At 47.7% G+C, this 16,479-nt stretch overlaps 6 protein-coding genes across 6 annotated transcripts; 1 reads left to right on the top strand and 5 right to left on the bottom strand.

Annotated features, from left to right (window-relative positions):
* Positions 1-216: 216 nt before the first annotated feature.
* Positions 217-1,907, bottom strand: N7506_002690 (uncharacterized protein; the record flags this gene model as incomplete). Its single annotated transcript, XM_056951985.1, has 2 exons — positions 217-622; positions 676-1,907. The coding sequence occupies 2 exons, from the start codon at positions 1,905-1,907 to the stop codon at positions 217-219; spliced, it is 1,638 nt and encodes a 545-aa protein (XP_056815136.1).
* A 1,348-nt stretch (positions 1,908-3,255) lies between these two features.
* Positions 3,256-4,713, bottom strand: N7506_002689 (uncharacterized protein; the record flags this gene model as incomplete). Its single annotated transcript, XM_056951984.1, has 1 exon — positions 3,256-4,713. One exon carries the CDS (start codon positions 4,711-4,713, stop codon positions 3,256-3,258), a length of 1,458 nt encoding a protein of 485 aa, XP_056815135.1.
* A 590-nt stretch (positions 4,714-5,303) lies between these two features.
* N7506_002688 (uncharacterized protein) lies at positions 5,304-6,234 on the bottom strand (the record flags this gene model as incomplete). The annotated part of the gene is made up of 2 exons (XM_056951983.1): positions 5,304-5,901; positions 5,954-6,234. The coding sequence occupies 2 exons, from the start codon at positions 6,232-6,234 to the stop codon at positions 5,304-5,306; spliced, it is 879 nt and encodes a 292-aa protein (XP_056815134.1).
* A 929-nt stretch (positions 6,235-7,163) lies between these two features.
* Positions 7,164-8,242, bottom strand: N7506_002687 (aminoglycoside phosphotransferase family protein; the record flags this gene model as incomplete). The annotated part of the gene is made up of 2 exons (XM_056951982.1): positions 7,164-7,422; positions 7,479-8,242. 2 exons carry the CDS (start codon positions 8,240-8,242, stop codon positions 7,164-7,166), a joined length of 1,023 nt encoding a protein of 340 aa, XP_056815133.1.
* A 1,646-nt stretch (positions 8,243-9,888) lies between these two features.
* Positions 9,889-11,352, top strand: N7506_002686 (FAD-binding oxidoreductase; the record flags this gene model as incomplete). The annotated part of the gene is made up of 1 exon (XM_056951981.1): positions 9,889-11,352. One exon carries the CDS (start codon positions 9,889-9,891, stop codon positions 11,350-11,352), a length of 1,464 nt encoding a protein of 487 aa, XP_056815132.1.
* Positions 11,353-11,830: 478 nt separating this feature from the next.
* Positions 11,831-14,155, bottom strand: N7506_002685 (sodium:solute symporter family protein; the record flags this gene model as incomplete). The annotated part of the gene is made up of 4 exons (XM_056951980.1): positions 11,831-13,138; positions 13,214-13,491; positions 13,546-13,807; positions 13,868-14,155. 4 exons carry the CDS (start codon positions 14,153-14,155, stop codon positions 11,831-11,833), a joined length of 2,136 nt encoding a protein of 711 aa, XP_056815131.1.
* Between the last annotated feature and the right edge of the window lie 2,324 nt (positions 14,156-16,479).

Here is a 16,479-nt window from a genome sequence, read left to right as displayed (position 1 = left end):
TCGGCAGCGTCGTCAGATGGCACTACTATTTATTATTGCGGAGTCAATCTCGCGATGTCGAAATGACCAATCACATAGGGATCAGCGGGTCAACAGCTGGATCGAGTGAGATCCTCGGGCTATCGCATTAGTAGCTCATCCCACAAACACCTCCACACGTGGACCAGGAACACCAATAATTCCCGTTTTCTCCGATCGGCACCGAATCATCACCTATCATCCCGCGCGATCCGAGTCGGTAGTTTCAGTTGAAGTGACTACGTCACTTTGCCAGTTCTTGAATCTCCGAGCCGGGAGTCTCAGGGCAAACATCCGATCTATCTCCATTGGCGTTCGATCTTTCATCTCTGGTACAATTAGCCAGGTGAGAACAAAGCCGACCGTCGCGATGCCCATCATCACGAATCCCGTCTTGGCACAAAGGTTTCCCTCATCTGGATTATAGATGTAGGGAAGAATTATGGCGAATACCCCAGTGCCAACACCAGCGGTAAACCAGCCGATTGCGAGTGTTTGGGACCGAAGCTTCAGAGACGAGGCTTCGGTGGAAACGACTTGGGATGCTGGCCATGAGCCCAGGCCGGAAATCGTGACAACAAGCATCAGTGTGATTGCTGAATACCTGGGAGATAGTTAGCTTGCCGCTTGGGTCGCCGACGGTGAGTGTCTTCTTACCAAATAGTGACAGTTCCTTGGAAGATGCCTGCGATTCCCATGCCTAACCAAAGCACCGCAACAATGGCCAGAGAAGAAAGGGTCAGGACCCTTCGCCCAAAGGCACTCAGTGTCCATAAACTGCCGATGTTTCCCAGCAATCCAAGTGCGATACCGAGCATCAATATCATCAAGCTGTTGGATGAGTTCATCCCAACAATCTGCATGAAGTATGAGCTATTGGCCAACAGCTGCAGCCCGAATAATTGAGGAATGAGCTGCGCAAAGGCGACTATCATTGTTCTCCTGGTGTTCACTCCTCGGAAGCACTCGATGTAGCTGCTGTTTCCTGTCTCTTCTTCCTCGGCCAGAATCGATGTTTGGACAGCGGCAATGACAGCGTCCGAGTCAACCCGGGCTGTGTCAAGTCTCTTTTGCGCTTTCAGAGCTTCTTGTGGTCGCTTCTTCCTCAACAGCCACGTGGGACTTTCGGGTAACAAAGCTGCTAAAATGAGCGGAACAGCCGAAAATGGCCATTGCGACGCAAAGCAAACTCGATAGGAATGAGCCCCCGTGTACTTGAGCGAGGTGTAGACTACAGCCGAGCCGATCAGTTGCCCGAGGAGGGTGAAGATTGGATAGAATGCAATGATAGGTCCACGGAGCACCACAGGTAACACCTCAGACATGTATGTTTGCGAGACACCCAACATGATACCGATACATGCTCCTTGGAACAGCTTTCCAGCAAAGAACACCCCACGTCGGCTGTCGATTTCGTCTGGAAGGTCTGAAATATAACAAATGGCAACCGCGATAGTGGATAAGAAACTGCCAATTGCAAGTGTGATACGCCGTCCACGTCGCTCCTGGTAGTAGCCACCGATAATCGATCCAAACATCAGCCCGATGCAGCTTGAGACATTCCATAGTGACAGCCACATGGATGGGATAATGTAAATCCCGTTGAACTCTTGGCCGAACTTCATTCTGGCAGTTGTCAGCACGTATAATCCGATTGTCTCAGTGTAAGACACATACTGAAATTGTGGCATTGCGGCCACTGCTGCAACAATGACAAGGTCATAGCCATACATTAGAATCGCGGAACTCAAGGCGAGGCAGTACCCGACAATTCGTGGGGATGCTTTGACCGATTGCCATAATGATTTTGGAGAGCTTTTCACAATAGTATGGACACGAGAGACACATTGTACAGTCTCCTTGCTGGAGTCTGTGTAATTGGGCTCCATGCTTAGTGTGTATATGCAGAAGTATTAAGAGTGAATGAAACTGCGAACAGGTGTTCGGGAGTTCTTTGTTCAAGTGCGAGGCATGTGTCAAATAAAAGAACTCGACCACCACATTCTGTTGGCAAACACAACTTCCCAACCCATGGATCGCTGGGTTGGAATTGTGGCGGTCACAAGTGACCGAGTTGTGAACAAAGAAAATGCACATAGCGCCTCGGCGGGGAAAGCCTTCAAACGCACCGCGCACTGACCCCGATTCGATGCAACATACAAGGCAAGATTTAAATCAATAGGAGATCTTGTACGGAGTATATAGGTGGCACAAAGACTAGACGAGTCAGATTCGTGTGCTATTGGAGGAGTTCGACAGTGTGTCACGGATAACGGGAACAGACAGCTGGTTTTGAAACACTCGGGAATCAGACTCGCCCCAGAAATCTGGAACTTTTGCTAGTAAAGTCTACCTGGCCCAGATCAGCGAGAGTTAGTAGCTAACTTTAGTCTAACTTCATTGCGAATGGTATCCAACAGGTAATTGGGGCCAATTGGCATATCCCCTGCCAGACAACGCGCAGGATAGGCATACCCCACTGCTGATATGGTCTGAATAATTGCTTTTGATTCTTCTTGGTCAAGTCTAACTCTTGATTGGCCAATGTCTACCGTTGACTTCGATTTCAAAGAATGGGATCGGCTGGCATGGTGCCCACCTGAGCAGGCGATAAACGAAAAATGGGTCAACATTTCCCAGTACATCTGATATATGGACTTTCCAAAGGGGCAGCATGGAAATGAACTCTCATACATAAAGAGATTGGCAATACAAATACAACTGGGAAGCACTGTACCCTCATTCAATGATGGAAGCCTTTAAGGGGGAGGAAGGAGTATCATGCAGGACATCGCCGTTGAAGACTTTGTAGTGGCTAGAACAACATCAGAGTAGCACCTCAGACCAGCAGAACTCAGAGGAGTCGCCATATTTGGAAGGAGACTGAATATCTTGATTCAATCAGAACACAGGGGTCGAATGATGTAACTGTAATTTCACCCGGGCAAGCTTTGGGGCAAGGAACAGAGGGCGGTTTGATCGCGCCTAGTTTTTTTCTCCTTTCTCTTTCATTGTAATATTGCTTTTTTGGATTAGACATGGCAGATTGAATATATGGAGTAGAGAGCAATAGGTTATCAAGTACGAACGTGTCATCGCAAGTGGAGTTGACTTGGCGACCTCGGGATTCTGATTAGTCTTCCAAGGGGTTGAATTCTTTTTTGCATCTGGTGTAATTCAGCATGGGTCTACGGGTTATATTGAGCGATGATAATTCTCATTTTGAGATTGGCAGTTCTAACTGCGCTTAATTTGATCCCTCAAACCTCGCAAGTGAAATGTATCGGCCGTAGACCGTTCTTCCTTCCGTTTCTCCAAGTAATCCAAATGCTTTTTCGTGTCTTCGATTTCATTTTCCAGCTCAGTCAAAGAGGCAATCTTGTATTTCAGGGTGAGAATCCCAGCAGATATCACAAGCAAAGCAATCGAGACTAGGTATGCCCATTGTCCAACTTGTCGTGGACTTTCTTGCGAAGGCCCGTCGTTGTAGATTTGAAATTCAATCCAACCAACAAACGCCACGATAGTAAATGGGCTCACTATCATGCTGAAAACAATGCCAAACAGGATCATTACATCCACAGATATATGCACAAATGTTCGAAGAAAACGACGAGTGAAAATGGGCCGGATTCGGGTCATTGCGGACTTTTTCTTGTTTGTCGGTGTCAAATCCTCCTGTTGCGAATCTGAGCCAATACGAAGTGGTCTCATTGCAGAATGTATCTCTTCCTTGAAGCTATTCCATATCCTCTTGCGATCCTTCCAAATGACGACGATCTGAGCAGAGGGAACACGCGAGCGATACGGAAGGAATCGATAGGTCAAGAGGAGGCAGTTGAGGATCAGACAGAGAATGATAAGGCTGTAGATATATCGCTTTGAGTAAAGAACAGCCCTCCAGAACCCGTGCGATCTTGGAGCTTCCGTCTCATCTGTCGCGGTGACAGAGTGCAAAGAAGTACTTTGCCGGAGAATCTGTGTGGTATTGAAGCAAGGGTTGAAGCAAATATCCCCCAGCTGACCCCATTGAGAAATATTGGAAAAGGTTTGCCAAACGCTATTGTTCCATGTCGAAGTTCGCCAAGAAGCCTGCCATCCGTCATTCGAGGTATCGCCGAAGGGTGGGATATCCGGATAGCAGAACATGTATTGAACGGGAATCTTAGGGGTTCGCGCCGCATAAACAAGGGCGCATATTGAACCTGCGAGCATGAGGGCATTCCAAACGTAAAATAGCAAGTTGCGCGCACGATCGTGTGTCAAGATACGGGACCAACATTGCAATGGTAGAAAAACAAGGTAACCAGTCACAACGATAGCCATCACCGCATCTGCGTCGAGCTCATAAGAGGCCGGAAAAACTAGGACATGATCCCTTTCGGTGATTAGTGATGGGAACTCGTTGAGGAGACTGGAGTTGGCGGAGATCCACGGGATGGAGACTGGCCCAGGATCCTGGGGCTTTTGGATGCTGGAAACCATGATGAATGTTTGGATTGCCGCGGTTCCTGCGTAGGTTGCCGCAGCGCCGAGAAAGACATCAGCAAGCCATCCAGTCCATCTTGTCACGCAACTCGCAATCAAAAGGGCGTAGAAGAGATATCGTGGACAGGAGTTGTAGATTGTGGAGATAGGATAGTAGCAAAGCGCTTCGTTGGCGATGAACAACGGGGAGCCCGTGTTGTTATCCATATCCCAGACCGGGGAGAGAAGGGAGAAAGGAGGGGAGACAGCCGAGAAGTTCCATTTAGACGTGAGTCAATCAAAAGTGAAGTTATCTTTCTTCCCTTTTTCTTCAGCCACTCTGCCTTTGGAATAGTAGTGGTGACGTCATCAAACAAAAACACCGTAAAAATTTCCCAACCCAATATCTCACATTGAAACAAGTGCTCCATACATGAGAATCAAAGTTGTTGAATTGAAAATTCAAAGAAGTCAAAGTATGCTACTGCCTACTGCCTACCATCTAGACATCTGGATTGTTGCTGCCTGACCCACATTGGTCTTACCCTACACGGTGCACCCAATGCACAAACAATCAAGGGTCTCCAGAAATACGAAAGCCAATAATATTTTGAGTAAAACTAAGCATATTGGCTCTTTGAGTGAGTTCTATTTATTCAAATATCTTTGAATGGTATTCTATATGGGTTGACAGTGATAACCTCGCCCTTCCATCGCCCAAGGAGCGTGGCTCCGACTCGATCACTCGCTAATACAGTGATTGAACCAATCGTCAAATGTTTATCTTCTTCTTTCATTAATTTCATCCACAGCAAACATCACAAGTCTCGAGATGGGACCACCGCTCCGCTTTGGGCGTTGCTGTCTTTCTCTTTTGGGGCTTGGGATTGAGCACCACCATTCTCCATTTCAACAGAGCTCCCATGATAGCTGGAGACACTAGCTTGGGGAGCATAGTCTGCACTGGGTCGCACTTGGAGTGTGAGACCTATTCCCAAGCAGACCAAAACAATGACAATCTCCTCGAGGACAGACATCACCAGCTGGATGGTGACATTTCCAGAAAGCATGTTGAAATCTGCGCGGTGGCCAAAGGCAAAAACCAAAGAGTAGACCAGTCGCACAAGGATCAACGGCAACGATATCCCCACTGCCAAAAGCAGGCGACGCTCTCCATCTTCAATGCCGTGAGATCGAACGGCGATCAGAGCAAAGAGGCCACATACAGCTAGCCAGGTGACTAGAAACAGGATGAGGGCCACCTTGGACACTGTGGTAACAAGGCCATGCGTGAGGTTGGTATTCTGGGTGGAGCCGACGATGGTGAGAATCAAGGCGACCAATGAAATTAAATTGACGAGTCGAAAGATTATAGGGCTGAAAGGGGTCCCTGTCTTTCTCATAATCGAATCATTGCTGGGAAAATGTTAGTTTGAGTGTAATGGTTGTTACCAATCGGGAAACTCACGCTCGCGACAGAAGACCACAAGAGGCCAAAAGCAGGGGTGATATGCCTAGGGATGTGCAAACCGCCCATGTGATGTATAAGTTCACATTGGAAGGAGCTGCGATGGTGGCAAGGTAGCATGCTGCACCGATGATGCGGGCCAGACAGAACATAACGAAGAAGTACCAGCCCGAGCTCTTTTTGAACCCATGGTGGAATGCCATCCAAAGGGCGACAAAGAGCGTCGGACTGTAGACGATGACCTCCAAAATGGAAATCCCATGTCTATAATCAATCGACATAATGGTATGTGTATGTGAAATGATATCGCTTGATGAGAAAAAAGAAACCGAGACTGTGATGGTAGATTGACAAGCAGAATGTTGTGGTATTTAACCACTTCGACACCCCCTTCAGCTCGCGATGCTGTCTGTATGCGTCCATTGAGTTTTAGTGGCAGTGCTTATTTGCATCTAGAAGAAGCGCACTAGGGGAGGCTTGTGGATCTATATCGCCGTCAAAACCGTGGCTAAGCTTCGCACTGCTCACCTCAATTGGGTTTAGCTCACGTCTCCCGCTCCCAGCATACCCGATTAGGCCTAGTCCAGCCACAATGAAGAGTCTGACTGTGTCTGCGCCATCGCCTGGTCCAGTAAAAGTGTCCAAAAGGAAATTGGGAGTAGATGAGTGAAGTACGGAGTTCTCCGTACGTAAATCCTCGTGCAAAGCGGAAGCCTGGTGAGAGCGGGGTGGCACCTGAGGCATTGTCCCGATTAAGTATGCTGGTAGTCATTCACTGACAACATCAGAGACTGAAATCATGGATCCAGATTGAGTTATGAGAGTCCAAAAGGACTCATCACAAAAGTACTCTGTAGGAAAGATTGCACAAAAGGCACGGGTGTTGGAGCCCGTCGCTGCCTAGTTTGTCAGGCTCCCCGCAGGTTGATCGTCGTACGTCTCTTCTTTTTCTCCCTCTCTCCCTCTCTTTCTCGCCCCTTCTCTTTATCTCTTCATCTTCTCCAATTCAAATATTACATTCCTACCTCTTTTCCATCAAAAGGGGTACAGACAGAATCGAGACAGAGAAAGAGTGAATGTGTCTTTATAGCCCCGGTTTGCGACAACAGTACTTCAAAAAAAGAGATATTATTCAGAAGTCGACATCTGACGTACAGTGGCATTTATGGCGATCTCCCAAATTCATTAGTATGTGGCTTCGGTAGGTCGGCTAGGCACCACCGGAGGGCTCATCGCGTGGAGCAATTGTTGCGCGCAGTTCTAAGAACAAGTGCAAGGAGATCCCTGATTCAATTCCCTTCTCTAGTGTCAAATGCCGAGCTTGGAGAGTCCATAGAAGGGGGTGATTTCGGGGTGAAGCATGCTTGTCCAGCTTGTCCAGGCCAATCTGATGAGTATGCTGGCATTGGAGGAGGAGGGACACGGATAATTTCTTCTGATTCGCTTTGCCATGGTGTGACTCTTTTGGTCTGGCTAGAAGTAGGTTAATTCTGATCAACACATGAACGCATCCTCATGCACTCACAAAGAATACTTTTGAAAGTTTCTCCAAGCAGACATGATGGATTCTTTTTGCGCCAGCTCTTGAGACGACAAAGGATTCATCGATTCTAAGAGAAGCGAATTGAATCTGCCGTCCTTTCCCTCAATAATCCACTGCGCGCAAAACTCAAATAACCTTGGATAGTAGCCGGCAGATGCCCAATCAATGAGGCAGAAAGACCCATCTTCCTGCCACAGGATGTTCCGAGGTGCTAAATCCAAGTGGCAGAGTATAAGTTCACAGCTCTGAAGGGATAGCTTCGGGTTGTATGAGAACAACCTGCTATTAAACCATTTCTCCATTTCATCGGGATCTTCAAATACCAGATCTTCAGTATCGGGAAAGAGAAGCCCTCGACAGAACCCCCCACACAGAGAGCCAGGAGTAGTATGCCGTAGTGTCGCAAAATAGTCAAGCATACCCGCAATTTTTTTAATGGCGCCTGTATCCTCCAATGGATCCACAACCTTCCCTTTTATATACTCCATCACGACGTAGCCCCAACCCCGCTCATCAGAGAAAAAAGCGTGAACACGTGGAATACGAACTATGCGACTGTCCACGAGCTCATAAGCTATCCTTTGGTTTTCGGCTTCTTCATTTGTGACATCCGGGCCCCATTTCACCACTTCCTGATCCGATATTCTGATGACACGTTTTCCGTATTGACTCACGACATTTTCAGGCGATGGATTTTGACAATAGGCGATAACTGAGGCTTGATGGGTTTCCTCAGGGGTCGCCATGTTCTGGTGTAATTTGGTTCAACAGAAAGAGCTGATGGCCGTGTAGACTCTAGGTCCCAAGGACTGTGTAAGAGAGCTATAATATGGGAAGCGATAGATATGATCTGTAGGTCTATGACGAAAGACGGAAGTTGGTTTGACTAGACAAAGTATAATCTACAACACAAGGTGATGTAAACGGTCGCTAGGGGCATGACAGACGTTTGTTGTCGAGCCCGCTCCACGGGTTCTCTTTTTGATGACATAACGAGCATACGGATTTATGGATTTTGATTGGACTCCACCTCCAGGCTAAAGAGCTCGCTAGCTCATTGGTTGTTTCTCATGCCATGCAATGGAGGTCTTGGTCCATCACACTGCTGATAAACTTCAATTTGTAGGCCTCGTGACTCGTAAGGATAGTAGACGTTGAACAAACGAAACTACTCAGATTGTATGGGTGAAAGTTACATGTAACTCACTATCTGACTGGTAGCTATTCAAGTAGCCCTACTTGTCAGAAACATGATGACTTTACCAAATCCATTTCCTAGACTTCTGTCTATTTGTCTCGTCTCGGATCTATCCAAGGTTCTGCGTCTTGATGAAAATTTGACCTTTACATGCTTTCAAAAGATTATCGACTCATTTTGGCTCAAGCACAATCAAGATGACCTCGGAAGCATCATTGAAAGTATGTGTCTTTTCAGAAACGCAGATGGAAAGATCCAAATGTATCTCTAAACCTAGGCACTTGATTTTATAACTACTTCCTTCCTTCCATATTTTTTTCTGCAAGTCAAAAGCTTCGGAATTTGGAAGTATGCATGGTTTCACATTTGCATTCACAATATTGAGCTGTCGGGAGTGTTGCAGCTGACCGAGGTATCCACTGTATACCCAAACTTGGTCATTTATGAAACCAGAGCATAAAATGGCCCAGTAAAACTGAAATAATGGGGATAATGTTTTGAATGCCGATTTCACAGGCACTGTGATAGAAATTTCAATTCAGGGTCCGATAGCGGTATGTTCTGCCGGAGAAGCGGGTGTTCGGTGACATCAAAAGCCCAAAATATGTATCAATACCATAGAAGCGAGATCTACCGCACACTAGTGCCCAGGTGATCGGTATAAAATCATATCGAGAGTATGATAGAGAGGGAATATATTGTAATGCCACGTGCTGTGGGAGACCTAAGAAGAGAAGAGGAGAGAGAGAGAAGCTCTAGATCTATCTACCTGCGGGGAGACTGACCAAACTGGCAGCTAGGAGCTCCAACAAATGACGACCCTTCGTCATTGATAATTTCTCCTCTCCATCTAACTGCTCGTCTTTGTACTTTGTAGGTTCAAAGCTCGTCGGCTCTTAAGATTGGCATCCCGTTGAGGCCGGCAAAACATAGATATGCGATCCACATTTCCAGAATAGTAAGATCGCCCCGTCACCTTTCTAGTTTCGGTCAATTCTCCGAATACTAACTCGCATTAACCGTACCTCTCCCCTTTATCGTATTCCCATCGTATAGCTCTACCGAGGTGACTGTATTCATGTACATGAGCATCCCCGACCACGTGGATCAGAAGTGATGCTCGACTATTTAACTTGAATGAATTGGCATTGCTGATTTCATCCATCAAGTCATTTTTGGGCAGGTCAATCGATCATGCTAGCATTCACCTTAGCCTTGGCTGGCATCTTAGGCCCAATCGGCTCCTATGCCAGTGTAGGCACATCAGCTTGCTCTAATATCACCTCCCAGTTGGGATCTTCAAAGATCAACAGTCACAAACTGAGCTTGGAATATCACAAGAGCACTGAATACTGGAGCACACCTCAAGATGCCTACAAGCCGTCTTGCATTGTCTATCCCGACTCCGCGCAAGATGTATCGGTGGCTTTGCAAGCAATTCGAGCAGCCGATGCCCGATTTGCAGTCAAGGGAGGAGGACACAACCCAAATACATTCTTCTCAAGCGTGGATCAAGGCGTTCTCATTGACCTGAGTAGTCTTTCGGAGAAGTCATATGACCCAGACACCACATTGGCGACATACCAACCAGGTGGCGTCTTTGGTGACATATACGACTATTTCATCAAGTACAATAGAACGGTCGTTGGTGCCCGACTATCTGGAGTGGGAACTGGTCTGGCGCTGGGAGGTGGAATGAGCTACTTGTCTCCCCAGTACGGGATGGCTTGCGATTCTTTCCGCGAACTAGAGATTGTTCTTCCTGATGGTCAGATCGTGACTGCATCCAACACCACCAACCCAGATCTCTTCTTTGCGTCTCGCGGAGGCGGAGGAAACGCGTATGGTGTTGTAACAAAGTACACCGTCCAGAGTCGCCCCGTTGGACAATTCTTCGCCGGAAACATCATCTACGCATTTCCCCAGAAAGACACCATCATCGAAGCGATTGGCAATTTTATCCGATACAACACCGATCCCAAGGCGAGCATCATCGGGACTTATGAGAAATTGCCCACCCCCGATTTGAATCTCAACATAGATGAGGCCATCATAATGTTCCTTGTCTATGATGGTCCTGATCCAGGACAAGCTTTCGCAAACTTCACAAGCGTTCCGCATCTGATCGATACCACAGGGATCAAGACATATCCCGAAGTAGCCGACATGCCCGTCTCCTTTGCGACCGAGGCATCCCGAGGAAACAACATTTTCCGAGTCGGTGTTCACCGCGCAGACAACGAGGAGTATAAGAATGCGCTGGATGTTTGGCGCAACTGGGCCGAGTCAAATAAAGGCAAATACACGCTGCTTTCACTGGACTTCCAGCCCGTCCCGAAGAGCTTGACAGACGCTAGCAAGGCGCAAGGCGGGAACGCGATGCAAATGCCTGATGGCCCATGGTTCTGGCTGAATTACTTGATTACCACGCCCCCTGGCATGAGCGATCCTGATTACGACGCCATTCAGTCGAGCTTCCGCGATATGGTCTCATCGACGACCAACGCCGAGGGTCTTCCACTCTTCATCAACGATGCGAATCGGGATCAACACCCCCTGTCAACATTCTCCACGTACGAGAAGCTGCAGGGGATCAAGAAGAAATATGACCCGGAAAACTTCTTTGCGGACAAGACGGGTGGTTGGTCATTTGACTAGAGATGATTTTCTCTCATGCCGAATGCACATAATAGGAATACAATCTTGATTAATTCTTGGTATTCTCTGATTTACTAATCTTTAGCCTTGTTGTTGATGAGAGACCGAGTATGGGGGTGCATAGTGCCGAAGTATTAAGCTGTTTACCCCCTCAAACTTTGGACCAGGGAGGCAGCTAAACCAAGGGTGATCTCACTTGCGGTTGGTCTTCAATATTTCCTCCTGTGACCATATAGAATCTCTCTTATCTCTTAACACCGAATTTCGAAATTACTCCAAACCTAAAGTGAGAAAACAAAACTTAGAAGGCTGTTTGTGAATTGGTCGCTTACGTCGAAGGTGCCGCGTATGCCGAGAACACTGCATATGCCGCATATCAGAGCGGACAACAGAGTACACGATGATACATGAGGGATGTTGATAACAAGCTCTGTGATGAGAATTCCAATCCGATTATATACTCAACTAATTAAAATGTCTAGTTGGTCTTTTTTACCCGGAGATACTCCTTCGATGAGCTCCATACACCCTTCGCGCCCGTTGCGATATCATGCCTTCCGTCGTAAAGCGGGTAGATCACGACCGCAGCAAACGCGGCAAACTGCCAAATAATAGCCACGGTCACCCAACCTCCAAAGAATGATTTTGTGAAGATATAATCGCGGTAGAGTGGAAGGGGCCAGGCGACAAAAGTCACCAGTACAACTGCAACAAACATATACCATGCAATCTTGAGCCATCTGTGCAGTTCTTTCAGCGTGGCTTCATCAAATGGATGACGAATGTCATCCAAGCTGAGCTCAATGCCACGAGCAGCTGAGGTGGGCGGTGCCTTTTCACTATCTCCCGGGACCTTTTCAGGATCATTCCTGGCTGTCTCAGAAGGCGCATTTGAGACTGGCTTGACCGAGCCAGACACAACTTTAGGGTCCTGTGAATTATCTTCCTCGCCGCTTTCGTTCAATGTGCTCGTATCGGAGGATGGATGAATTTGTGCCTCATCGGCCAATTCAATGCGCAGGAACTCTCGCCAGTCAAACTGATACGGCTTGTACAACGATAGAATGACAGAATACAAGGCGGGTGAGAAGAACGACGCGATTGCCGCGTAGAGGGCTGGATAATTGTTCGTGGTTGTCGTGATGTTGATATGGCCGTACATCGACTTCGTTGTTGCGAGCCAAACTGCGAGACCCGTGAAAAAGCCGAGAACAGGAGACACGATTGCGGCGAGTCGAGTTTGCCTTGACCAGAATAGAGTGAAAATCAACGGCAAAATTCCAGGACATGAGATAATTGGTCTCAGATAACCGATCCATGTCATGTTGGCACCTCCGTAGTTCAATGCGATGGAGATTCCTGTGATGAAGACACCGTGGATTACCACAGTCAGGTGGCTGACTCGCACAAGCTGCTTGTCTGTCACTTTGGGGTTCATGTAGGTCTTGTAGATATCATAGGAGAGAATGCTGCTGACGGCGATCATCGATGATGAGATAGTCGAGGTCAATGCCATGAACAGAAGGAAGAAGAATCCAATGATTCCCTTGTCTCCAATAAGAGCCTTGATGACATAGGGCATCACCATTCCTGAGCTGACTTCGGTGGCAGTGAGCGTTCCCGGGTACGTTGGGAAGATGGGGGTCTGATGGATCGCGCGCGCAGTCAATCCAATCACAGTTCCCAGTCCCCATGGAATGCCAAAGACGGCCAATGCAGCAATATTATATCCTGGCACAGTCGCCTTTACCTCCGTTGCGAAGGACTTCTGCCAGAACGCGGTGTCCTAAACAGAAAGGATTAGCTTCAAACTCAATGTTTCCAAGGTTCGTTGTATGCAGGATCTAGGTTGCTTGCTTACCATGACAACAAGGGCCAGGTTACCAAACTTCAAAATCAGGCCCCAGATAATTGCACCTTTCGATTTGAACGTCAGAAGGGAGCCCTGGTAGTTCTCGGGGATGTAGTTGTCTGCAGCTGTTGCGACCACTTTGTCGTATAAACCACCCAGCCCACCGACATGTGAGTCTGTCAGAACGGCGATGGTGAAGTAAATGATCAAGATAAGCGCGATAGCTGTGTGCAAGAAATCGGTCAAGAATGTGGCTTTGAGGCCACCAACAGCAGTGTAGAGCACCACTGCGCACATTTGGTCAGTAAATAAATTTTTGGTATTCTTTGGGTGTTACTCACCTCCCAAAGGAATCAGAATAGTCGCTGCCACATAGTGCATGTTGGAAATGCCGTGGATCAGTTGTGAGCCGGTCATGATCATAGATGCGCAACCGAAAACATTGTTTACAAGATTGAGCACGATGAAGATCAGATGCCCAATCTTGCCATAGCGCATGCGGACTACTTCGAGAGAAGTGTGCGCATAGGGAACTCGAATCTTGGCCATCACACCGAGTGCTGCCATCAAGGCAATCTGGAAGCACAGGCCAGATCCCCACCACTAATTTTGTACTGCATTAGTCCTGGCGTCCATCTTAAGCAAGGTTGGGGTCCCACATACCAGAGGCACAGCCAAACCGTACCGGTAGCACATACTGGCACATAGCACCGTCTCATTAATCCACATCCAAGATGAGAAAACGGCACTGGCTGTTAATCCACGACCCACGGTTCGATTTGCGACCATGAACATTTCGGATTTACCAGAATCTTCAGCCAAGTAAGCTTTCTGGACCTTCACAGCGAGCAGAATGACGCCGCAGAAGACAACGCTCAAACCAATGAGCATGCCGTACGCGGCGCCCTGGGAGATCAAGGCCAGCTTGGCCGTGTCTATTGTATCCGCCATGGTGTCTAGGCAAAGTAGGACAAGAAAAGCCAAGTCATGACAAGCAGGGCCGAGAGATATTTATTTACTGCAGGGTCCATCAAGTCCGAATGCCCAGGCTGAGGTGGGTGAATCTCGAGCCAATTAACATCTTGCGGAGGATTGCGCAACGAACAAGGTTGTCATGTCGCGTTGCCCATATCCGCAATTGCGTTATAACGGCGTAAGATCGTCTAGATATTCTAGACGAATTGAAAGACTGCTTCAAATCAGATTGATTGGAGGCGAATGAGACGCCAGTGATTTGGTGAATATGGGGGGAGATTGCGTGCCCCCACGAGCCGATGGTGTCAAATGCTCGCGCCATCGCGAAACCGTCTCAAACTCCACATGGTTGATGATTTCTGTCGGCCGATATCATATCAGCTTGGAACGATAAAGTTCAAAAAATACGACGAGTATCCATGATTGATAAATCGGATAGCCCGACGTGAGTTCCATCTCTTAAGGTATTGACCATCCAGGCTGGAAAGGTACTCGGGGCTGTGATCAGAGACATCCTGATAGTGTTCTTAGCATCATCAAAACCTTTTGCTTTAGAGCAGCCTGAGTATTCTTCATCTGGGCGACAAGACCATCATCTGTAGCCATCCCCCAGCGCGAGTTGAGGGGCGGACCGCTGGCCCCGAGGCTCCGGGGCCCTGAGGCGAGCTGACTAAGCCATCCCTTGCTTGTCTCTGATGCCATCACTTGCTGGACATAGGCGTTGGGCCATGAAATGGCTGTTCATCCTTCCTCGATGTTTGACACATCTGTGCCGGTCGTATTTAAAACCCAAGCTATATGTATCCTCCATGTGGGGTCTAATGAGCGGCTAATTTGGCGTATCAGCCGATGACCCCAAGATGAAATCCACCAAAGCCATCTCAGCTGGTGCAGTGCAACACAATAATGAGCAAAGATGACCAAAGCAAATGGGTGACGTATATCCAACAGATCAGCAAATTGAGAGGGAATCTCACTGATCCACATGAATGTTTTTGAAACGGGCTCTGCACCATTGTCTATGTTAGCAAAGAGATCTTTCAACAGATGGACAGTTGATTGGAAAGCCTGGTGCTCTTCCTGGTTCAATCTCTGGATGCTGTTGAGCTCATATAGCTTTGAAATCGCGGAACGAGAGGAATCGGACAGACTGGGATTCGACTCTTCAATGTAAGTCAACCGACTCATTTCCTCGGTTTTGGTATGCATCAGTAATGGAGCTGAGAAGCTCATGGTTGATTTCACGAGTTTGGTGATCTGGACTATTTCACCAATTGGGTCGGATATATTGTGGGTTGGGCCTGAGGCTGCAAGAGGAAATGCGAAAGCGAAGGGAATCAATAGACTTGAGAGAAGAAAGTCTTCAAGTTGTGGAGGTTGTTTCTTGTCTTGCATGAGATGCATAAATAAATTGATAGCTTTACTCTGATGATCCTCGGCGACTTGTATCCATTGCTTGAGGTCACTCCCTTGTGGATTGGCTAGTGCAATGTGGATTGCCGAGACTGCAGAAATGCCATGTGACAGACATGGATTGGAAGTTGCCTCGTTGGGTAGAAGTGTCTGCCATATTTCAAGATCAGCATCGTTTCGCGATATACTGGGAGCAGTTGCTGTCTTCCAATGTCCAAGTAGCAGGGAATCGAGGTCGTCCCCATTTCTAGCAGCGCCGACGGAAGACAGAATTGAAGAACCTTCTCTGCTCCTCTTGATTGAGTTCATATCCGATGGTGATAGATTCGAGTGAAACATGACCTCTTGGTACTGGGTTGAAGTATGCTCGGCGGCGGCAGACACCGCCCAGAGGGAAGAGCTGAAGGGGTCATATTGGCACTCCTGCAAGCGGTCCTCGCATCTTTTGCATTTCGGTCGCTTTTCGTCGCACTGATTGACATGTTAACGAAGCCACCGAGACACAACCCCGCGTAAAGAATTGTACCTTGACGCTTCTTCGCTTGCATTGAAGACATCCATGATGCGAAACGCGCGAATTCTGGCGAGGCATGAGCTTGCTTCAGACGAGGAATCTCGAATTGGGTTACATGAGACAACACGCAGAATTTATCAAAGTAATGGAATGATGGAAAAGGTAGAATGACGAAGCTAATTTTGCGGAAAGAAAGCTTCGCCCCACTTTGCGCTATACCGGCCTAGGCAAGTACGGGGCATCATCACGACGGTGTCCGGTTTTTAATGGTTCCAAGGTTGCATCATTGTTCAAAGTAAGTAGTTGCTACATGATCTTAATATACATTCCAATACCTAGGTATACCACGCATGGAGTGGTCTCAGGCGTGCTC

The sequence above is a fragment of the Penicillium brevicompactum genome, assembly GCF_028827555.1.
Source record: "Penicillium brevicompactum strain IBT 35665 chromosome Unknown utg000001l_segment0_segment1, whole genome shotgun sequence".
Taxonomy (NCBI): Eukaryota; Fungi; Ascomycota; class Eurotiomycetes; order Eurotiales; family Aspergillaceae; genus Penicillium; species Penicillium brevicompactum.
This window is presented reverse-complemented; position numbering and strand designations above follow the sequence as displayed.